General features: G+C 40.2%; 2 protein-coding genes across 4 annotated transcripts in view; one reads left to right on the top strand and one right to left on the bottom strand.

Annotated features, from left to right (window-relative positions):
• Nucleotides 1-871: 871 nt before the first annotated feature.
• On the bottom strand, nt 872-23,747 carry LOC132839878 (NACHT, LRR and PYD domains-containing protein 3-like). Of its 3 annotated transcripts, none has more exons than XM_060861093.1 (11): nt 23,620-23,747; nt 23,021-23,131; nt 22,664-22,825; nt 8,057-8,092; nt 5,970-7,773; nt 5,681-5,854; nt 4,350-4,523; nt 4,037-4,198; nt 3,777-3,953; nt 3,393-3,439; nt 872-1,561 (listed from the first exon to the last, which is right to left on the bottom strand). In XM_060861093.1, exons 1-11 carry the CDS (start codon nt 23,630-23,632, stop codon nt 1,011-1,013), a joined length of 3,411 nt encoding a protein of 1,136 aa, XP_060717076.1. In that variant the 5' UTR covers nt 23,633-23,747; the 3' UTR covers nt 872-1,010. The 3 variants fall into 3 exon arrangements, with proteins under 3 accessions (XP_060717076.1, XP_060717077.1, XP_060717075.1); XM_060861094.1 differs by lacking the exons at nt 22,664-22,825; nt 23,021-23,131; nt 23,620-23,747 and adding exons at nt 8,250-8,402; nt 8,730-8,831; nt 9,511-9,722; XM_060861092.1 differs by lacking the exons at nt 872-1,561; nt 3,393-3,439; nt 3,777-3,953; ... (3 more) ...; nt 5,970-7,773; nt 8,057-8,092 and adding exons at nt 10,203-10,800; nt 11,068-11,114; nt 11,297-11,473; ... (3 more) ...; nt 19,177-20,980; nt 21,265-21,300.
• LOC132839103 (CMRF35-like molecule 1) overlaps nt 23,667-24,880 on the top strand; it is a 14,383-nt gene continuing 13,169 nt past the window's right edge. The window contains exon 1 of the mRNA XM_060859884.1: nt 23,667-23,699. Within this exon, the coding sequence (XP_060715867.1) occupies nt 23,667-23,699 (33 nt within the window). The remainder of the gene's footprint in view (nt 23,700-24,880) is intronic.

The raw sequence follows: 24,880 nt of genomic DNA, 5'->3' as shown, positions 1-24,880 counted from the left end.
TATTACAGTGTGATGGCAAATGTCATTGTCCAATAAATATTATATATATATATAATACGTATACGTATATATATACGATGGAAGCAAGACTTCTTCAGGGCACAAATACTAATGCTTAAAGGTATGTAACTTAAGCAGTAGCTGTTTTATCGTAACTCGTTCACTGCACAATATAAACAAATGAGTGATATATAGTTTTGTTTCTTATTTTGTTTCTATAATTTTTCAGAGAATAAAGAAGACATAGAGCAGGAGTCTAAAGGCAAACGGCTCCGGGTAGCACCTCTTAAAAAAAATGGTCATCGCCACCACATGCTACTTGTTACTCGCTAAAAGAACAAAAATGTGTGGTGTAAAGGTTATATTGTGTAACGTTATTTGTGCACGTGTGTAAATTACAGTGTGATGGCAAATGTCATTTGCCATCATTTTATAGTCTGTAAACTATAAAAAACTGCGTCCAGTTTTGGAACCTGTGATAACCAGATGATTGGCTAATTAAATAATTGCATGAATGAGTATATGTACAGGGGTTCTTAATAAATCTTTGGTAAGCATATCCAAAGTATACACTATACCTTTGCTGTTGTAGCTCATCACCTCAAGCGTCAAGTATTTGGGGGCACGGTGGCTTAGTGGTTAGCATGTTTGCCTCACACCTCCAGGGTTGGGGGTTCACTTGACCCATTAAGCGATGAGTTACAACAGCAGCAGGTGGCATCTTCAGGCTACAGTAGACACTGAAACTGGACTCTTGATGATTATAAAAACATTACCTGGACCTTTCCAATTATATGTTATTGAGGGTTTTTTTTATGTGAAAATGATGTGAAACCTGTAAAGCTGCACTGCCATCATCATTTTACAACTCTTTCAGAAATATATATTTTTATTTTTTTAGACTTATTTTACATTTCTTTAATTAAATGATTCCAGACATTTATAATACATTAAATATGCATAAAACTTTAATTAAAAAAATTAAACAATTCACTCCTTTATTCTGCCATTTAATCCAGCTGGCACAAGGTCAGAGAGCCGCTTTCCACACTGAACCCTGGATGCACCGGCTTCTTAAACACTGTGCAGAATGTGTGCAAGTGTGTAAGCGAGTGTGTATCTGGTGAGATGCTGTAAAAGGACAGAGTTCCAGCAGGCCAGTCCAGATACACACCTATCCTGTTTGACTTTAGTATGTATATGTCTGTGTCCTCTGAATTGTGTCTGGCAAAGAAACGTTCGCTGGTAAAGGTACAGAGTGCCCATGAGACGTGGTTTAACCCAAGCTTCATGTGAGCATCCCACACTGGCAGGTTTATATCTTCCCTCTGAATATCAGGATATGCGATGCCAATTTCTGGTGATGAGTCTTCGAAACAAACTTCCCAGTAACAGCGATGGCACAGAGTCTCCTTACACAGAACATGTCGATGCACCTGAAATCTCTCTGGGTGATCTGGGTACTGCTGATTTTTGGCTGTGTAAGAGACCTTCTTGTTTGACTCGGACAGACACAGTTGTGTGTGGGCTGTGTTTGGGTTGAATGTGAGCTCACAGGCATCTGCAAGAACAGATATAATAGCATCATATTTACAGTAGGAGGTATAAGTCAGCATTAGCATTTGTCTAACTGTAATAAGCCCTTAAAAATATTAGACAAGAGATTTTTCTGGATCAGGAATTAATATTAATAGGACAGAATTTAGGGAGAGATTCAGCAGACCAAATTAAGGTGATATAGCAGTGTTAAACAATTGTCTATAAAAACAGCTCTCTACTGTACTGTAGCTGCAAATGACCAGTTTATTGTGAACCTGAGATAGAGAGAGCTGAGAAGCACAAAGCCGGTTTTATATCTGCAAAGTAGAATAAAACCAACAAAAATAAAAGTAAAGAAAAAAGAAACAATAAAGAATCTGTTTGTCCCAAGCCTGCTTCATCTCCTCATTCCCAAATCAACCCAAGTAGGTATAACAGTTGCTGAGATGTTCAAGACCCTTAGCAACATCCTCTAGAATGTAGGTCACTAACAGGTGGACCGCGGTCCGGGTCCGGACCCAGAAGCTGTCCAATCCGGACCCGGACCTACAGCCAAAACAAAAGGTTATGATTTAAAACTTGACGAAGCGCTTCTATTTTAACCGGCGCAGCTTTTACAATCTTTACGGTAAAGGTAGTGGAAACGCACAGGCCAATCAAGTCTGTGCATTCCTGAAGTAAACACTGCGACTCAACAGTGCAAGACAGATGAGAGAGAATTAGAGTAAAGTTACACATGAAAGAAAGATAGCGATACATGTAGAAAACAAAGGGAGAGAAACAGATGAGACAGAGAAAGGGAGAGAAACAGACGAGTGAGACGGAGAAAGGGAGAGAAACAGACGAGTGAGACGGAGAAAGGGAGAGAAACAGACGAGTGAGACAGAGAAAGGGAGAGAAACAGACGAGTGAGACGGAGAAAGAGAGAGAAACAGACGAGTGAGACGGAGAAAGGGAGAGAAACAGACGAGTGAGACAGAGAAAGGGAGAGAAACAGATGAGTGAGACAGAGGAAGGGAGAGAAACAGACGAGTGAGACGGAGAAAGGGAGAGAAACAGATGAGTGAGACAGAGGAAGGGAGAGAAACAGACGAGTGAGACGGAGAAAGGGAGAGAAACAGACGAGTGAGACGGAGAAAGGGAGAGAAACAGACGAGTGAGACGGAGAAATGGAGAGAAACAGACGAGTGAGACGGAGACTGATTTCTGTTCACACTTCACACTAAACCAGTGTGTCTCATATTAAAAGTGGCAATGCGAAACGCCATTATGAGACAAAACATAAAGGTTTTGAACAAACATATCCACTCAAATCTGAAGACAGCTTCCCTGAGACAGCTTTCCCAGGTCTGAGGAGAGTAGCTCTATACATCCTTACCATGTTTGGCTTTACATACAACTGCGAGGCAGCTTTCTCTACAATGAACATAATCAAAACTAAATATGGTTCCAGGGTCACTAATGAGCACCTCCACATGTGTATGAGAGCGGCCCTGACTCCATTCAAGCCCAGGTTTAAAATCTTGCCAAGCCAAGCTAGAGCTCTGTACAAATCTACAATCATACATATGTTCAGTTCTATGTTACGTGACAATGAATATTGTCAAAAGGTTTTTGACTTGTACTGAATTTATTTGATTTGACAGTCAGGTATTGATTGCTTGCAGATGTTCATGCAATTACTAGGCTACTTAAATATATATCACACCTACTAGTTAGACATTATGATCTTCCAGACCTTTGTTATAAGAAATTTTCTCTTACTGGACCTCTTTAAATTTTAGTTGAATACCTCTGCTCTAGAAGCTGTGCATAAAGAAGAGAAAAAGAAGAAATCAGAAAGAGGAACTTACACTTTTTGACCCCAGCTTTGATAAATCGGGCACTTTTTGGTTCCATCCTACAGAAGGAATGCAGGGTTTTACAGTTACATCATGGTCAAAGAAGAACATTAGTAATGTACACTCATTTGAAATAGACTTCTAATAGTGTAATGTAATTAACAATATATGTCTAAATGTATTCCATCCCTGACCACCACACCCCTATGTGTGTTTTCCCCCCAAACTTTTCCTACAAAGTTAAAAGAACATGAATGAATGTAATGTTGTTGTACACTATAACATTATTACAGTACTTCCTTTCACTGGAAACCAAACCTGTTCAAGCATGAGAGGACTTTGCCAAGGTTGGTGTGTAAGAGCTACAGTGCATCCAGAACTTTAGTAGAATCTTACTTGAGTGTCTTCAGTTTGCAGTTTGGATTATTCGGTAGTTCATAGAGCAGCTTTTCTCCTTTATCTCCTGGATTGTTGTAGCTCAGATCGAGATCTGTCAGGACTGATGAGGAGTTTGAACTTAGAGCGATTGCCAATAAAGAAAATCCTTCTTCTGTCACTAAACAGCCAGACAACCTAAAAAATGTTGGAAAAAATATAAAATGAGAAAACGTCCTGACCAGCAGAGTTTAGCTGTAGTGTATCATATGAAAACTAACCTCAGTATCTGGAGTTTGCAGTGTTCATTGGTGAGTCCTTCAGAAATGAGCTTCACTCCTGAATCCCGCAGGTCATTGTTACTAAGGTCCAACTCTTTTAAAGTATTGAGAACAGTGGAGAGGAATGAGCAGCTCTTCTTGGTGAGGTTACACCAGCTCAGCCTGGATTTAGAACACAGACATAAACAAAGATTTCATCATTTACATTAATGCACTTAACTGTGTGGTTGTAAAAAGAAGTTCACACAAAAATAAACTGTAAAAGTAACAGTATGTATGCCAAGTGATTGTTTAAGTTATTTATTATACTTGCCTCAGAACTTGTAATTTACAGTATAAATTTTCCCGTCCAGCAAAGAGCAGCTCCAGTCCGCTGTCCTGCAGGTCATTGTTGCTCAGGTCCAGTTCATGCAAAGAAGATGAAACTGATGTGAGGGCTGAAGAAAGTTCAGCACAGCTGCACTGCGAGAAATGGCATCTTGCTAACCTTGAGACAGTTATAAATATTAGCAAAAAATCTACAGTCAATTTCAGAAGTAAGGTTAAATACAATTAGCTGATATCAGTGTCAGCACACATAATTACTTCTGGGGCAGCTGCCATTTATAATTGTGCAGCGTTATATAAGCACGCCACAAGCTCTATGTCCTCACCAGATGGCCTTTGGAGTCTGCCTTGTGCTCCTGTCTAATCATCCCACCCTTGTTCCTGCCCCTTGTGGTGAACTGGCCCATTTCTGATGGACATTCCTGCCTGCTCTACCATATTCCTGTCTTTGTTGAACCTTTTCCTCTATTGTTGTTCCTGCCTGCTCTGTATTACTATGTTAATTATTATTATGGATTATTGGACTGTTTATGACTTGGAATTCTGCTCTCATTGCATTGGCCTGTTTGACTGTGTTTCAGATTACTGGACTGTTTATGACACTGATTCTCGACGGCAATTTTTTTAACCCGACTGGACCCAAATGTTACTTTTGTGTAACCGCTACAGCATGGATTCAAAATTGATTGACAGGTCTGTTTCAATGAAAATTAGCTTACTGCCAGTCACACGATGTCACAAGCGGTCCTGGCAAACAGAGGAGAGGTTGGAAAAGGACTCGAGTCGATGCACACACGCGATATACAGTAGTTCGGGTCTTCTCGGGTCCGTTCGTTAAAAACACATTCATTTTAAATTCCCTGAGACCCGATGCCGCTATTATTATACCCGACCCGTGTCCGAGGCACATGTGAAACTTTTAGATCTAAGTGGTTTTCAGATCTAAGTTGACCCGTGAAGACCTCTACTCTGCAATTCTTTTACTCTGCAAGTTCCCCATTAATGACTCTGAACTTTTTCCTTTGTCTGTGTCTCACATATGAGTTCTACTCGGTCAATTCTTGTCAATCAGTCATCAGGTCATTTCTTTTTCTCACTAAGTCACGATTTGTAAAATAAAAGCAATCAACAAACTCCAAACCCCCACCCCACCAACGATGAAAATATGAAAGGATTAGTGTTTATTGTGTCCCTGACCCTTATGGTGTAGGTTGCTGATAGCCTATTTCTAATGTTGAATTTTGGACCTGTCTGTAGTAACAGTGTAATAGTGTTTTTAGGGTTTATTCCAGGTATAATATAACAAACAGTTCTGACCTCAGTATCTCCAGCTTACAGTGTGAACTCCTCAGTCCATCAGAAAGAAACTTTGCTCCCTTCTCAACTCTGTAATTATCGCTCAGGTCCAACTCGGTCAGAACTGAGTTTTCTGCCTCTAGAGCTGAAGCCACAGTCTCCCAGCATGTTTCAGTCAGCTCACAACCAGCAAGCCTGAAGACACAGCATATATAGATTCAAGGTGCACTGATGGTAACATCACATGACAAGCAGGAGAAAGAACAGGAAGTAAATAAGGAATGAAAGAGAACTGGATAGGAATTCTCACCAAGCTTTTCTGAAGCAGCTCACAGCTGGGATGAGTCTCCTATAGGCTAAATTAGAGGGGTTGAATTTTTTCGGGTCAAGTTTCTCCAAAACGTCTCCTGACATTAATATCAAGTAGGCCAGAGCTGAGCAATTTGATGAAGACAATTCTCTATCTGGAAACTTGTCTGTACACAGATATTTCTTGATTTGGTTGTACAGGGAGCCGTCTTTCAGTTCCATCAGACAAAAGAAGTGATTGATTGATGTCTCAGGGGACAAATCAGGAGATACGTTCTGCTTTTGCCTAATAAACTGGATCACTCTGCTAATGCTCTTTTTGGTTAACTGTATTTGTGTAAAGATGCCTTGCAGGAGTTTCTGATTGGACTCAAGTGAAATTCCTAACAGAAACCTAAGAAAGAGATCTAAATGGCCATTCTCACTGTCCTTGGCTTTATCAACAGCCTTCTTCAGCAAAACATCCAGCTGGGTGTCTATAGGAGGGAAATCTTTGAAGAAAAATTGTAACTCATTCATGTTTTTGTTGGTGTAGGAGTCGAAAACATGGAGTGCGGCGAGAAACTCCTGAATACTCAAATGTATGAAACAGTAAACCTTCTTCTCGTGAAGCACAGATTCTTCTTTAAAGATCTCAGCACACATCCCAGTGTACTCTGAATCTATCCTGACATCAATGCCACACTCTATCAGGTCATCTTCATGGAACATGATGTTCCCTTTCTCAAGCTGTGTAAACGCCAGCTTGGCCAGTTTCAGGATCGGTTCTCTGTTCATTTCCAGCAGCTTCTTTAAATCTCGCTCTTCTTTGTCATCATACTTCTGGTTTTTGATGTTCATCTGTATAAGCAGGAAGTGGATATACATTTCGGTCAGTGTAGTGGGAATTTCTTCACCATCACTTTGCACCAGCATCTCCTGAAGCACCGTAGCAGTGATCCAGCAGAAGATGGGGATGTGGCACATGATATAGAGGCTCCGAGATTTCTTAATCTGTGAGATGATTTTAGAGGCATGATTTACATCCGTTATTCTCTTTTTAAAGTACTCCTCCTTTTGTTTGTCAGTGAATCCTCGCACTTCTGTAAACAAGCTCACATGCTGCGAGGGGATCTGATTGGCTGCTGCTGGCCGAGAGGTGATCCAGACCAATGCAGAAGGAAGCAGATTTCCTTCAATCAGGTTTGTGATAAGAGCGTTCACAGAGGCTTTCTTTTGTTCGCTTCTCACCTTACGGACACTGAAGTCCAACGGAAGACGACTCTCGTCAAGCCCATCGAAGACGAACACAAGCTTGAGATTTTTGTACAAATTTGTATCGCTGAGTTTTTCCAGTTCAGGGTAGAATTCCTGCAGTAATTCGTGCAGGCTGAATTCTTCATCTTTAATCAAATTAATCTCTCGAAATGGAAGGAGGAAAACACAGTCTATGGATTGGTTGGCTTCTCCTTCTGCCCAGTCAAGAATAAACTTCTGCACTGAAACAGTTTTTCCAATTCCTGCAATTCCTTTGGTGAGCACAACTTTATTGTCTTCATTTTCCCCCTGAAGACTGAAAATCTCATTGCAGTGGATTGTTTTTTCCTGAGATTTCTGCAGACTGAAAGCTTTGTCAATTTTCAGAATCTCATGTTCTTTGTTAACTTCTTTGAATTCTCCTTCAGTGATGTACAGCTGTGTGTAGACCTTCTTCAGAAGTATTTTAGTTTTGTTGTCCTTTCTGCCCTCAAAAATGCACTCATATTTCTTCTTCAAGTTGGCTTTGTGACTCGCCAGAAATGCCTGTAGAGCTTCTGTAGACAAGTCTGTATGGTGCAGAGAAGAGAAAGAGCTTAAAACCATTTTGTATTTCTCCATTCACTAAACAAACCAGGAAATGGAGCCAAAAACAACAATCAATGAGATTAAACATTGTTTCACCTATAGAACCAATAGTGGAGCATCACCAGTGCTTGAACCTTTAAATACAGGAACAGCTACATCAAGAGGTTCTCACTGGAGCTCAATGTGGATCTGAGTCCTAAATTCACTAAATACATGATTGTTAATTTAAAATATGTATGGAGAAAAAGATGGTCACATATTTACCCAAAATTTCCTTTTCACTATGTGTTTTCAAAGCTTCTGTGAAACAACAGACACAGAAAGATTGAATGAAGTGAAAGTGGAAGTAAAATTGGTCCAATTAATTACAGTTAAACTGCTGAGCAATGGCAACAAAAGAAGAACTGTGATCAAACATTGCGTAATTAGCAGAGAATCTGAATGTGTTTTTACATACGAGTGAAAGTAGTGCTGCCTGTGATGTCGAGGGCAACATGATCTGAAAACGTGCTGTTAATGAGGGCAGGAAGAGAGACAATGCTGCCGCTTTCAGCATTCACAACAACAGATAATCCAGCAGACGGAGAAACAGGAGACTGGGCTGGAGTGTCTTTAAATAAATCAATTAATTAAAACAATTAATAAATACAAAAGTAAAATAAAAAGATAAATTAAGCATTTCTATTAACAGTAAAAATAAAAACCCTACAAGAGTATCAGTAATTATTAAAAGATCAAGTTAAAATCATCAATCAGAATGTTTTATTTATATATTTACAACTTTGATATATATTCCTATTCTTAAATATTGACAGAAACCACTTAATGTTATGTTTTATTATTGTCACCTTGATTATAATTTTGATGCACAATTTTCTCTGTAGGTTTAATGGAAATAAGCACAGAAATACAGGAAGAAAAAAAACCTCCATATTACCAGCGATTGGCTGAGAGCTGATGGTGCGAGTCACTGGTCGCTTTTTCCAGATCCAGACAGAAAAAACAATCATCAGGCGAAGAAACTGCAGCTCTGTGTAATCTTCACTCACAGAGGAAATGAGACATGAACAGTCAGATGCACAGACGTGTGTGTGTGTGTGTGTGTGTGTACAGCTATTCTACAGAGGCAAATAAGTGACAAGGTTAATGTATAACATGGTGCTACAACCAGTCTGCTTCACAGTCAGGAAGAAGCTCAAGCTCCACATGTTCGTCTTGGTTTCTTACTTCTTACCTTTAGAGAAGCTCCAACATGTCAAACTCCTAACACACAGTGTAGTAGTGTTGAGTAACATTCAGCTGTGTGGAGTTTCCACACTACATACAGCTGTAAACTCTTTATATTTGAGCAAATTCGTGATATAGTCTGTGAACTTCAGCTCTTCTGGGAGTCTGATGCCTTCTAATGAAGTTGTGATCAGACGACAATTAAAATAAAACTGATCTAAAGTGTGTTGGAAAAATTAGACTCATATACTCATATACTACATATATATATATGTATAGATAGATAGATAGATAGATAGATAGATAGATAGATAGATAGATAGATAGATAAACATGCATTTATACCGAACACTTTCACATCTGTAAACAGCTGTATCTGAATTCTAATATAGTACCTGGACTGTAAATTAAAAAAACGCTTTTTCTTTTACTTTCTCTGATGTTTGATTTGTTGAACAACTTTATTTCTGTGTACTTTCTCTTTTACTCACCAATAGGAAACATCCCGACTTTTGTTATTTAGATAAACAAATATAGTTTGAAACAAAATATCCTGCAGCCTCTATATGAGTTTTGTCACGGAGGTTAAATGACAGCATCCGAAAAAAAAATCTGTTTGCAAAATTCGATTAAACTTTAGTTCAAAAATGAATAAATTACTGCTTATTTCCTCAAAATGTTTATAGAGAACTAGGGGGAGGGGTATTGGCTATGCACATGATGTGGAAAGCCAATGGAGTTAACATAATTTGACGTTTACATTTTTTGAAAAGCCACCAGGGACAATATACTTTTACATTTACAGCATTTAGCAGATGCCATTATCCAGAGCGACCTACAGCTTTTATCTCATTTTTAATATAAATGTTATTAATACTACTAAGAATAATCCATTACATAGGCCTAATGAAGTCAAAACAATCCTTTGCTACCTAAAAGGAACCAACTGGGGGAAAAAAACAAGCAAATAAAAAACACTGGCTGACCTTTTTCAGATCATCTACCCTCTATTTTTAATGTGCCGCATTGAACCTTTTTTTCTTTTTTAGATTTCTATAAATGATTTAAAAAACTATAAAGCTGCACTGCTATCATCATTGTACAACTCTTTTAAAAGTGTATAACTGTTAGACCAAGCTGACTTTAATTGATTGAGAGCAAAGATGAACAGATGCAATGAACATATGCAATACAATATTTATTTTTTTAAACGCTTCTTTATTCGGCCATTTAATCCAGCTGGCACAAAGTCAGAGAGCCGCTTTCCACGCCGAACCCTGGATGCACCGGCTTCTCAAACACTGTGCAGAATGTGTGTATGTGTGTAAGTGAGTGTGTATCTGGTGAGACGGTGTAAAAGGACAGAGTTCCAGCAGGCCAGTCCAGATACACACCTATCCTCTTCAACTTTGGCATGCGTATGATATAGTCCTTTGTATTGTGCCTAGCAATGCAGTATTTGTTGGTTACACACCAGAGCACCCAGGAGACCAAGTTTGACCCAAGCCTCATGTGAGAATTCCACAGCATAACGTCTTCTACTTTTCTCTCAATATCAGGATATGCAATGCCAATTTTTGGCAATGAGTCTTCCAAACAGACTTCCCAGTAACAGCGATGGCTCAAACTCTCATTACACAGAACCTGTTGGAACAGCAGAAATCTCTCCGGGTGATCTGGGTACTGCTGGTTTTGAAAGGTATAAGAGACCTTCTTGTTTGACTCAGACAGACACAGTTGTGAATGGGCTGTGTTTGGGTTGAATGTGAGCTCACAGGCATCTGTAAAAACAGAAAAAGTTTATTTGTCTCATAATAGCATCATAATATATTAGAAGGTATATACCAGCATTATCAGCATATGCATTAGTCTAAAAAGAATTAGTTAAAAAAAAAATCTAATTCTACAGAGTAACTTCATTCTACCATGCCATCACATCACTCTGCATTTTACTTATAAAGGTGAAGGTAAGTGAGAGAGGTATGAAGAGAGAACAGAAGAGGAAAATAAGAAAACATAAAGTGGTAGGCAGGGTTCAGGCAACTTACACTTTTTGATCCCAGCTTTGATAAATCGCCCACTTTTTGGTTCCATCCTACAGAATGCAAAGTAGGGTTTTACAGTATAGTTACATCATGGTCAAAGAAGAACTTTATAAATTTACATTTATTTGTAAAAGACTTGGAGCAGTGTATTATAATTTATTGATAAATTATATGGTCTGTACAGAATGGTCTGTGTGTTGCCTAAAAATACTCAAGCCATCTAAAATCTTACTTGAGTCTCTCCAGTTTGCAGTTTGGATTATTCAGTAGTTCATAGAGCAGCTTTTCTCCTTTATCTCCTGGATTGTTGTAGCTCAGATCGAGATCTGTCAGGACTGATGAGGAGTTTGAACTTAGAGCGATTGCCAATAGAGAAAATCCTTCTTCTGTCACTAAACAGCCAGACAACCTAAAAATGATGGAGGAAATAAAAAATGAGAAAACTTCCTGGCCAGCAAAGTTTAGCTGTAGTGTATCATATGAAAACTAACCTCAGTATCTGCAGTTTGCAGTGTTCATTGTTGAGTCCATCAGAAATGAGCTTCATTCCTGAATCCTGCAGGTCATTGTTACTAAGGTCCAACTCTCTTAAAGTATTGAGAACAGTGGAGAGGAATGAGCAGCTCTTCTTGGTGAGGTTACACCAGCTCAGCCTGGATTTAGAACATAGACATAAACAAAGATTTCATCATTTACATTAATACTTAACTCTGTGGTTGTAAAAAGGTCACACTCCAAAATGGCGCCGAACTCCGAGAAAACTTTCGAAAAAAGTTTTTCGTTTCTTTTACTGGTTATTTTGCTGTTCTGTGTGTTGGATGTTGTTTGTATAACTGTCTATGACAGACATATGTTTCTAAACATAGGTTCCTACGTCGCAAAAAGCAAACCAGACTTTGAGTTCTTGAACGCTGGCGCTTGGTTTACAAACTCCGCATCAGAGCCCTTTGTCTGGGCCGCACAGACACGACAGAGGAAACACCGCTGGAAAAAAGGGAAGAGAGCCGGCGTCCTTGTCAGACTCAGACGCCGTCCCCTCCGACCTCCTCTCCCAACCATTTTGCTGGCTAATGTTCAGTCACTGGACAACAAACTCTGTGAACAAACCGCGTACCCAGATGCAGCGTTTATTGTTAAGAAGGACTTTAACAAAGCCAACTTCAGAACAATAGCTCCCAAATATTTCTAACACATCACCATCAACACACGTGGTGACCATGTACTGGACCACTGCTACTCTCCTTTCCAGGACGCCTACAAATCTGTCCCCCCGCCTACCTTCCAGCTTTCAGATCACTCTTCCATTCTGCTCCTGCCTGCTTATAGGCATAAACTAAAACGGGAAGCACCCGCCCTCAGGACAATTCAATGCTGGTCGGACCAATCAGATGCTATACTACAGGACTATTTTGATCACGTGGACAGGGCAGCGTCTGATGACGACATAAAGGCGCACTCAGAAACTGTAACGTGTTTCATCAGGAAGTGTGTAGAAGATGTAGTGCCGACAAAAACAATCCGCATTTACCTGAACCAAAAACCATGGATTAATAGCGATGTTCGACCAACCTTATCATGCGGACATCCGTTGAAGAACAATTTGAAGTTGAAGAACAATTCAACACCAACAATGCAAGAAGCATGTGGCAGGGCATCAGTAACATCTCGGATTTTAAAGGGAATAAACCAGCTACTGTGAACATTGTCGCCTCTCTACCAGATGAGCTTAATAAATTTTTTGCTTGTTTCGAGGCTCACAACCCCGCCCACACAGAGAGCACCCCTGCGGTTGCTGAAGAAGATGTGAGTGCACTCTCCGTCTCTGTCGCGGATGTAACCCGATCCTTCCGACGGGTAAACATCCGCAAGACTGCGGGTCCTGATGGCATCCCAGGCCGTGTGCTCCAAGCATGCACATTCCAACTAGCCGGTGTTCTCACAGACATTTTCAACCTCTCCCTCTGTCTGTCTGTGGTTCCCTCATGCTTCAAAAAATCCACCATTGTGCTCATACAAAAGAAAAACAAAATCACATGCTTAAATGACTGGAGGCCAGTTGCTCTCACACCCAACTTCAGCAAGTGTTTTGAGAGATTTACCAGAGATTACATCTGCTCTGTGCTGCCTGCCTCACTGGATCTGCTACAATTTGCAAATCGTAGCAACCGTTCCACAGATGATGCTATTGCTTTCATCCTACACACTGCTCTCTCCCACCTGGAAAATAAGAACACCTATGTGAGAATGCTGTTTATGGACTACAGCTCAGCATTTAACACTATAGTGCCTGCCACACTTGTTGCGAAGCTCCAGACTCTGGGACTAAACAGAGCTCTGTACAGCTGGATCCTGGACTTCCTAACAAGCAGAAGTCAGGTGGTAAGAATGGGCAGCAATACTTCATCACCGCTGACCCTCAACACTGGTGCTCCTCAGGGCTGTGTCCTCAGCCCACCCCTGTACTCCCTGTACACACATGACTGTGCAGCCACACACAGCTCCAACATCATCGTCAAATTTGCAAACGACACAACGGTGATAGGGGTGATCAACGACAACGATGAGAGGGCCTACAGAGAAGAGGTGAGCACCCTGACTAAATGGTGTCAGGAGAACCATCTCTCACTCAGCATTGACAAGACCAAGGAGCTCTTGGTGGATTTCAGGAGACAGAGCAGAGAACACAAACCCCGATAAGACACCTGTGGAGCGGGTAAGCAGCTTTAAGTTCCTCGGCGTTAACATCAGTGAGGATCTCACTTGGTCCATACACATTGATGCAGTGCTGAAGAAGGCACATGAACGCCTCTTCTTCCTGAGACGTCTGAGGAAGTTTGGAATGAGCCCCAGCATCCTCAGCACATTCTACACCTGCATCCTGACGGGTTGCTTCACTGACTGGTTTGGAAACAGCACCGCTGGCAACCGTAAAGCTCTGAAAAGGGTCGTGCAAACTGCCAGCCACATTGTTGGAGGTGAGCTTCCCTTCCTCCAGGACAGCTACACCAGGCGGTGTATAAGAAAAGCCTGGAGGATCATCAGTGACTCCAGCCACCCGTCCCACAGACTGCTCTCTCTGATGCCTTCAGGAAGACGTCTCCGCAGCATCCAATCCCACACTAGCCAACTGAGGACTAAGACTAATTAACAGTCATAACTAATACACCCTACAGCACTGCATATTGCTACACCCTACAGTACATATTGCGTATAATGTGTAGTGCTAACTGTAAGTATGTCTAGTACACTGTGTGTACTGACTATATGTATGAGCATATTACACATTTTCGCCTGTTAATTTCACCTGTATGTTAATTGTTTCTGCAATTTCTGGAGTCCGCTACCAAGAATTTCACTCACCAAGGCACATGTGCTGTGGTGAAGTGACAATACAAGTGACTTGACTTGACTTAATATTAACAGTATGTATGCCAAGTGATTGTTGAAGTTATTTATTATACTTGCCTCAGAACTTGTAATTTACAGCATAAATCTTCCCGTCCAGCAAAGAGCAGCTCCAGTCCGCTGTCCTGCAGGTCATTGTTGCTCAGGTCCAGTTCATGCAAAGAAGATGAAACTGATGTGAGGGCTGAAGCAAGTTCAGCACAGCTGCTCTTCGAGAAATGGCATCTTGCTAACCTTAAGACAGTTATAAAAATTAGCAAAAATCTACAGTCAATTTCAGAAGTAAGGTTAAATACAATTATCAGTGTCAGCATGCACAATTACTTCTGGGGCAGCTGCCATTTTTTATTGTGCAGCGTTAAATAAGCACACCACAAGCACACTTTGTCCTCAACAGATGGTCTTTGTCCTCACCTTGTGCTCCTGTCTAATCATCCCACCCTTGTTCCTGCCCCCTTGTGAACTTGCCCATTTTTGATGGACATTCCTGCCTGCTCTACCATATTCCTGTCTGGTTTGAACCTGCCTTTGCCTCTATTGTTGTACTCTATTAAATACTCACCCTTTTCCTTTGTCTGTGTCTCACATATGAGTTCTACTCGGTCCATTCTTGTCAATCAGTTATGACAGTGATTTACATTTACATTTACAGCATTTGGCAGACACCCTGATCCAGAGCAATGTACATAAGTGCTTAAATCTCTATCATTGGATACATCAATGCTGGTTCACTAGGTTATATACTTAAGATACCATCAGCTTAAAACATTGTTCAAAGTTACAATGAAAAAGTGTCAAAGGTTGTTTTTTTTTTTAAAATAAATGCAAAGGATAGGGAAAGAAGTGCTAGTTGAAGTGTTTCCTGAATAAGTAGGTCTTCAACCGCCATTGAATAGCCAGTGACTAAGCTGTCTGAACCCCCAAGGGTGCCAGAACAGAGTAGAGTCTTGTAGTATACTTGCCTCTTACCCTGAGAGATGGTGGAACCAGTTGAGCAGTGCTGGTAGATCGGAGGGTGCGGGGTGCAGTGCGAGGAGTGATGAGGGCTTTGAGGTAACTGCTGAAAAATCCAGCATAAACCAGCATGAATTCCATGCTGGTCCAGGCTGGTTTTTACTGGTTCATGCTGGTATAGTGCTGGTATAGCTGGGTGGCCAGCATAGTCATGGTGTTATCAAGCAAAACGGGGCTGGTGTAGCTGGTTAACCAGTATGATCTTTCTGGAATGAGCTTTACAGGAACAACCTTTATTTTTGCTTGTGTATGTTTCTATGTAACACATTAATATAAGATTAAAACACAATATATTGGAATATATTTAATTATAAGTGTGTTATTTCTTTTGTTCCCTCTTTTGAATAAAGAACTGAAATAACAAAGCTCAAAAACTTTGAATAACAAAGAATAAAAACATTTAAAAATCGTTCGTTAGGGATTAAAGTGTCTCCACAAATTAAATATAGTAATACCAACAAATGTTGACTTCCCGGCTCCATGAGGGAAGCAGCATATAAATCATACAGAATGATGGTTTTTGAAATATATATATATATATAATCCATTTGTCTCCATTAAGAAGTAGTTAAGTTGTTTGTCTGTTTTATTAGTAAAGTGGTAATGTGAAGAGATATTACCCAGCATCAGCGTTGCTATGCAACCTTTAAAGCAACTATGTTCACGAAGGTAAATGTAGTTCCTGCACTTTCCAAAAATAAATCTTGCAATGTTTTCAACTACATTATATACCTTACAGTGTTTATCGAAATTAGTATAAGTGCACATGTTCCAGATCATCATGTTTTTGCCACCGTAATTAGGATTTTGTTTTGGGGTAAATAAAAAGCTTCCGCTTCTACACGATGAATCTGCTGATCACTGGGAATCAGAATGTTTGCATACGTGAGGTACCTGAATGACGGCTGCATGGCAGTTGTTTCACCTAGAGAAATTAAGGACATTAACAACGACATGTTTGACCAAACTCAGGTTTAATGGGTACGATGGAATGATATATAGTTTTGTTTCTTATTTTGTTTCTATAATTTTTCAGAGAATAAAGAAGACATAGAGCAGGAGTCTAAAGGTAAACGACTCCGGGTAGCACCTCATAAAAAAAAAAGGTCATCGCCACCACATACTACTTGTTACTCGCTAAAAGAGAGAGCGGAAGATAAGACCAAAAATGTGTGTTGTAAAGGTTATATTGTGTAATGTTATTTGTGCACGTGTGTATATTACAGTGTGATGGCAAATGTCATTGTCCAATAAATATTATATATATATATATATATATATATATATATATATATATATATATATATATATATATATATATATATATGTGTGTGTGTGTGTGTGTGTGTGTGTGCACGTGTGTGTGTGTGTGTATATATATATGTGTGTGTATATATATATATATATATATATATATATATATATATATATATATATATATATATAAAGAAAGCCATTTAAATGATAGGAATATCCAAAATGTTTTTCTTTATTAAAAAGTGAATTGCAATTTTCTAGAAAATTGTCTTGGCCTTTATTAAACTATGAATATGCACTAAGAAATGTGATGTGTAACAAATGGGTTTTGTTGTGGTCTTGCTGGGATTATACCAGCATCCAAAAGACAACATACTGTATGTTGACCAGCACACCAGCATCCCAGGCTGGTCGGCCAGCACACCAGCATCACAGGCTGGTCGGCCAGCACACCAGCAACCATCACCTAATCCTGGACCAGCACACCACCATCCCAAGTTGGTCGGCCAGCACACCAGCAACCAGCACCTAATGCTGGACCAGCATACCACCATCCCAAGCTGGTCCCAGCATGCAAAACATACCTTATGATGGACCAGCAATGCTGGTTTTTTTAGCAGGGGTAAGATGGAGCTGGTCCATTTTTGGCTTTGTAGGCCAGCATCAGTGTTTTGAATCTGATGTGAGCAGCTACCGGAAGCCAGTGGAGGGATCGCAGCAGCGGGGTGGTATGCGAGAACTTTGACAGGTTGAACACAAGCCGTGCTGCTGCATTTTGGATCATTTGCAGAGGTCGATTGCGTTCATAGGTAGACCTGCCAGCAGTGCGTTGCAGTAATCAGGTCTTGAAATGACAAGAGACTGAACAAGTACCTGAGCAGTCTGTGTGAACTAAAATGGCCGAATCCTTCTAATGTTGTAGAGAAGAAACCGACATGAGCGAGTCACATTAGCAACATGAGAGGAAAAGGACAGTTGATTGTCCATGGATACCCCAAGGTTGCGAGCTGTGGCTGAAGGGGAGGTCAGATGGTTGTGCAGGGATATTGGAAGATCATGACCTGGGGATGAATCACCTGGGATGAACAGATGATTCATTTCTTTTTCTCACCAAGTCATGATTTGTAAAAATAACAGAAACTCCACAAACTCCAAATGACTTTGAAAGTGGCCTATTTCCCCCCAAAAGCTGTCAACTATTGAAAAAAAAACAATGACATCAGAAATCAGGAGCTGCTGGTTCTTAAGTTGGCATTGGAGAAGTGTTTGTATGCAATCTACACTAACCACAAGAACCTTGTGTACTCTAGAACTTCATTTCACCCTGTCCTGATGCACAATCTCAGAATATAAGAATACCAAGACAGATGCAGTTTCCTGCATCCACTCAGCTGCATCCACCCCAGACTGACAATGAGAAGTGATTCCATATCCCCCCTAGAGGTAGATATACACTGGCAAGTTGACAAAGCCATTGTTTGCACCCTTCTGCAACAAATACCTCCAAATCTGGTCCATCTAATAAGCTCTTTGTCCATAGATACTTGCAAACTCATAACCTGGGCCTACACCAGTATTAACACTGGGTATCTGAGAACAATGCAGAGTGAGAGGTACTGGTGGCCCAAAATGTCCTCGGACATTCACCATGCCATAACCTCTGGTGATGTGTGCTCAGTTCAAAGTCCCTGCACACACAGGGTGTGTGCTGCACACAGCAAGAAACAGCAAGAAACAGTTCCCTATAAATCAGTCCCTTCAGAATATGTAAACAGTTTAATGAGGTAACATAAAAGTTTGACCTTCTTTGTAACTGCCACCTGGCCCCTTCATTTCATGTCTTAAATTTAAATTTAAACCAGTCATTCCAGACCCCCTCAGCACTAAAATGCCGGCAGACCTAGTCAAATCCATCCAAAACTCACAATGCAATAATGGCTGACCCAAATACCTCAGCAAGTGAAAGGATTAGTGAGTGTTTATTGTGTCCCTGACCCTTATGGTGTAGGTTGCTGAAAGCCTATTTCCAATGTGGACTTTTGGACCTGTCTGTAGTAACAGTGTAATAGTATTGTTAAGGTTTATTCCAGGTATAATATAACAAACATTTCTGACCTCAGTATCTCCAGCTTACAGTGTGAATTCCTCAGTCCATCAGAAATAAACTTTGCTCCCTTCTCAACTCTGTAATTATCGCTCAGGTCCAACTCGGTCAGAACTGAGTTTTCTGCCTCTAGAGCTGAAGCCACAGTCTCCCAGCATGTTTCAGTCAGCTCACAACCAGCAAGCCTGAAGACACAGCATATATAGATTCAAGGTGCACTATATGAATGAAGTATATAACACCATACGACTGATGGTAACATCACATGACAAGCAGGAGAAAGAACAGGAAGTAAATAAGGAATTAAAGATTTACTGGATAGGAATTCTCACCAAGCTTTTCTGAAGCAGCTCACAGCTGGGATGAGTCTCCTATAGGCTGAAATGGAGGGGTTGAATTTTTTCGGGTCAAGTTCCTCCAAAACGTCCCCTGACATTAATATCAAGTAGGCCAGAGCTGAGCAATTTGATGAAGACAATTCTCTATCTGGAAACTTGTCTGTACACAGATATTTCTTGATTTGGTTGTACAGGGAGCCGTCTTTCAGTTCCATCAGACAAAAGAAGTGATTGATTGATGTCTCAGGGGACAAATCAGAAGATGCGTTCTGCTTTTGCCTAATGAACTGGGTCACTCTGCTAATGCTCTTTTTGGTTAACTGTATTTGTATAAAGATGCCTTGCAGGAGTTTCTGATTGGACTCAAGTGAAATTCCTAATAGAAATCTAAGAAAGAGATCTAAATGGCCATTCTCACTGTCCTTGGCTTTATCAACAGCCTTCTTCAGCAAAACATCCAGCTGGGTGTCTATAGGAGGGAAATCTTTGAAGAAAAATTGTAACTCATTCATGTTTTTGTTGGTGTAGGAGTCGAAAACATGGAGTGCGGCGAGAAACTCCTGAATACTCAAATGTATGAAACAGTAAACCTTCTTCTCGTGAAGCACAGATTCTTCCTTAAAGATCTCAGCACACATCCCACTGTACTCTGAATCTATGCTGACATCAATGCCACAATCTATCAGGTCATCTTCATAGAACATGATGTTCCCTTTCTCCAGCTGTGTAAACGCCAGCTTGGCCAGTTTCAGGATCGGTTCTCTGTTCATTTCCAGCAGCTTCTTTAAATCTCGCTCTTCTTTGTCATCATACTTCTGGTTTTTGACGTTCATCTGTATAAGCAGGAAGTGGATATACATTTCAGTCAGTGTAGTGGGAATTTCTTCACCATCATTTTGCACCAGCATCTCCTGAAGCACCGTAGCAGTGATCCAGCAGAAGATGGGGATGTGGCACATGATATAGAGGCTCCGAGATTTCTTAATCTGTGAGATGATTTTAGAGGCATGATTTACATCCGTTATTCTCTTTTTAAAGTACTCCTCCTTTTGTTTGTCAGTGAATCCTCGCACTTCTGTAAACAAGCTCACATGCTGCGAGGGGATCTGATTGGCTGCTGCTGGCCGAGAGGTGATCCAGACCAATGCAGAAGGAAGCAGATTTCCTTCAATCAGGTTTGTGATGAGAGCGTTCACAGAGGCTTTCTTTTGTTCGCTTCTCACCTTACGGACACTGAAGTCCAACGGAAGACGACTCTCATCAAGCCCATCAAAGACGAACGCAAGCTTGAGATTTTTGTACAAATTTGTATCGCTGAGTTTTTCCAGTTCAGGGTAGAATTCCTGCAGTAATTCGTGCAGGCTGAATTCTTCATCTTTAATCAAATTAATCTCTCGAAATGGAAGGAGGAAAACACAGTCTATGGATTGGTTGGCTTCTCCTTCTGCCCAGTCAAGAATAAACTTCTGCACTGAAACAGTTTTTCCAATTCCTGCAATTCCTTTGGTGAGCACAACTTTATTGTCTTCATTTTCCCCCTGAAGACTGAAAATCTCATTGCAGTGGATTGTTTTTTCCTGAGATTTCTGCAGACTGAAAGCTTTGTCAATTTTCAGAATCTCATGTTCTTTGTTAACTTCTTTGAATTCTCCTTCAGTGATGTACAGCTGTGTGTAGACCTTCTTCAGAAGTATTTTAGTTTTGTTGTCCTTTCTTCCCTCAAAAATGCACTCATATTTCTTCTTCAAGTTGGCTTTGTGACTCACCAGAAATACCTGTAGAGCTTCTGTAGACAAGTCTGTATGGTGCAGAGAAGAGAAAGAGCTTAAAACCATTTTGTATTTCTCCATTCACTAAACAAACCAGGAAATAGAACCAAAAACAACAATCAATGAGGCTAACCATTATTTCACCTATAGAACCAATAGTGGAGCATCACCAGTGCTTGGACCTTTAAATACAGGAACAGCTACATCAAGAGGTTCTCACTGGAGCTCAATGTGGATCTGAGTCCTAAATTCACTAAATACATATTTATTATTTAAAATATGTATGGAGAAAAAGACGAAGTCACATATTTACCCAAAATTTCCTTTTCACTATGTGTTTTCAAAGCTTCTGTGGAACAACAGACACAGAGACAGAAAGATTGAATGAAGGACAAAGTCACACAAGACAACATTGATCAAAGAATCTGATTTTTTTTTGGGGGGGGGGGGGGGGGGGTGTCACTAGAGTCCTAGTGTGTTTGTGTGTGTGTGTGTCTGTGTGTGTGTGTGTGTGTGTGTGTGTGTGAGTGTTACAAAATAAACAAAAATATCCCTGGGGCAAAATATGGGCCTGCAATGCCCCCCCGTGAAAGTGAGGTGGCATCCTCCGTGGAGCGACATCCCCCACCGGACAGATGCGGGGTGATATCACAGGGCACCGAGAAATAAAAAAAAAACTAAACCGGGCTGGTGACATCGTCCACCGGCAAAAAGCGAGGCGGCCTCCCCCGTGGGAAACAGGAAGCGGAGCCCTCACCGGAACAAATGTCACATTTGACATTTGAACAATGTCACCCCAAAAAAACAAAAGAAAAAAGTCCAGGGAAAAACAGGGCAGGAAAACCCGTCCAGAAAGAAAAAAATACTCCCACAGTGCCGGTCCAGGCTGACGCTATCCTGCTGGGTCTGAGTCCAGTGGAATCCTTCTGTCAGTGATGCAGGGATAAAAACAGACCCAAATGCAGGATAGCATAAAAATAAACGGATATATTATATAAAAACCACAAAACAGGAACATGACAACAAAAGACATGACATGAGACGTTACAAATAACGACAAGGATTCCGCGCCGCCATAGGCAAAACGACACGGTTAAATGACAGCATAGGAATTATTTAATTTTGCTCTTTTTCACATGCTCACTAAAATTATTTAGCTTTTTAGAGTATTATTATTGCTTTCTCTTTAATACAAGAGCTACCACTATTTACCACTATATGAATTTATCTAAGCTGTAAAGTGAAATTGAAACAAGCATTGTGCAAACATTAGTTATCATTCATTCATTCATCTTCTACCGCTTATCCGAACTACCTCGGGTCACGGGGAGCCTGTGCCTATCTCAGGCGTCATCGGGCATCAAGGCAGGATACACCCTGGACGGAGTGCCAACCCATCGCAGGGCACACACACACACACACTCATTCACACACTAGGGACAATTTTCCAGAGATGCCAATCAACCTACCATGCATGTCTTTGGACCGGGGGAGGAAACCGGAGTACCCGGAGGAAACCCCCGAGGCACGGGGAGAACATGCAAACTCCACACACAAGGTGGAGGCGGGAATCGAACCCCGACCCTGGAGGTGTGAGGCGAACGTGCTAACCACTAAGCCACCGTGCCCCCCCAAACATTGGTTAATCAACAGAAAATAAAATTTAAATATGGACTTTCTTAGAAATAAATAAATATATGAATTGTACATACGAGTGAAAGTAGTGCTGCCTGTGATGTTGAGGGCAACATGATCTGAAAACGTGCTGTTAATGAGGGCAGGAAGAGCAACAATGCTGCCACTTTCAGCCTTAACAACAACAGAGCATCCAGCAGACGGAGAAACAGGAGACTGGGCTGGAAACCTCTCATGGGCTGGAAATCATGTAATAATAATAATAATAATAATAATAATAATAATAATAATAAAAATATAAAGAGTACAAATGATACAAAACAAGATAAGCAAAATCAGCAAAATTCTTTTAATTAATGTGTGTTTTTTACACAATTTATGCACAGTTTCATCTATTGGGTCAGAGGAGGTAAAGAATAAATAAAAAAATTCACCGGTAATGGGCTGAGAGCCGATGGTGCGAGTCACTGGTCGCTTTTTCCAGATCCAAACAGATAAAACAATCATGAGGCGAAAAAACTGCAGCTCTGTGTAATCTTCACTCACTGAGGAAATGAGACATGAACAACCAGGTGCATGAACATAAATAAGTGTTTATTTGTGTACGTGTGTGTGTTTGTGTGTGTGTCTGTCTGTGTGTCTGTGTGTGTGTATATGTGTGTGTATATGTGTGTGTATCTCTGTGTGTGTATCTGTTTGTCTGTGTGTGTGTCTGTCTGTCTGTGTGTATGTGTCAGTGTGTGTGTATATGTGTGTGTATATGTGTGTGTCTCTGTGTGTGTATCTGTTTGTCTGTGTGTGTGTCTGTGTGTGTGTCTGTCTGTCTGTGTCTCTGTCTGTGTGTACAGTATGTGTGTGTATCAGTGTGTGTGTCAGTGTGTGTGTTTAATATACAGGGCTCTCAAGTTTTGAAGACAGGCAAGAGTGACATAAATAACCCCATCATGTAAAGTTGATTTAAAAAGCTGAGTGTTTCTTTGGTCCAAGTTCTTTTTTCTTAGCTGTTGTTTCTGTACAGGTTCTGTTTACTCACCGCTCGGAAACATCACTTTCTGATCCTCACATCAACATCTGAGTCCTATGGCGTCTATAGGAGCCGTCATAGAGGCTAAAGTACAGCTTTCGATTTCACTTCGTCACAAAAACGTATTTCTCACTTCCTCAAAACAGAAACAACAAAAACCATAAGCGTAAAAGGTTATTGAGGTGTGGATAACCAATGTGGCCACAATATGACCTGGAAAGCCAATGGGGTAGTAAACCATTTTCTATTAGTTAATCTCTTTATTTGTCCTGATCAGGATTTAATAACTCACTAGGACATTGTTAGTCATCATTATTGTGCAGTAATTTATAGGTGAAGAATAAAGACAGCTATATTTCTATTTTACTCCTTCATGAACTCAGAGTATGGCTCATTTCATGACCAGTTTCTGACATTACCAAGCATTGGTTCACATTGACCATAGATTTTCCTTACGTTATCTAGATTTTGACATTGCCTGAATTGTGTTCTTTGATTATCACTTGAGCTGTTTTCTTATTATGATTCTTCTTGCTTATTTGGACTAGCATGTTTTTTATTTATTATTTTTGTTTTAGTGAGTTTTTGTGTTAGTGACTGATCCCAAAGACATTTTACCTGCAATGAATTACTAATAAATACCTCAAAATCAGACTTCTTTCCATGAATTTCTCCCAGCATCACAAATAAACCACTGATACCAGGCTTTGTGCACCACATCTGCAGTTTATTAAACACAGGACAGGAGAAACACACTTACACCCTCAGAACACTGCTCAAAAAATCAAAATCAAATCAAATCAAAATCAAATCAAATTTTATTTGTCACATACACATACATATAGAGTACGACATGCAGTGAAATGCTTTTTGTATCTGTTAGGGTATTCAACCATAAAAATAAATGGAATTAAGGATAAAAATAAAACCAAAAGGAGTTAGATAAATGAAAAGTATAAACTATATAAAATATATGAAAATATATGTGAAAAATATATGTATATACATAAATGTGTATGGTGGTTATTGGCAGTACAATTTAAAATGATTTTGTGAACCTATTACATTTGGTTGTTTCATATAATTTGTTGTGTTGATGTGCAAAAAAAAAATCAGGAAGGGGGCCAACACTTTTTCACACCACTGTACATAAGGTTGCATGACAAGCATCTACACTCTTGTCCAATTCTTCCTCTTTCTGCCTCTCATTAAGAAGGTTTATATTCTTCCTTGGAGACTGCAGTGTTCACCAGGATCTGTTCCAGTTTCC

The sequence above is a fragment of the Tachysurus vachellii genome, chromosome 24, assembly GCF_030014155.1.
Source record: "Tachysurus vachellii isolate PV-2020 chromosome 24, HZAU_Pvac_v1, whole genome shotgun sequence".
NCBI classification, from domain to species: Eukaryota; Metazoa; Chordata; class Actinopteri; order Siluriformes; family Bagridae; genus Tachysurus; species Tachysurus vachellii.
Note: the sequence above shows the minus strand (reverse complement) of the source record. Positions and strands in the feature narration are given on the sequence as shown.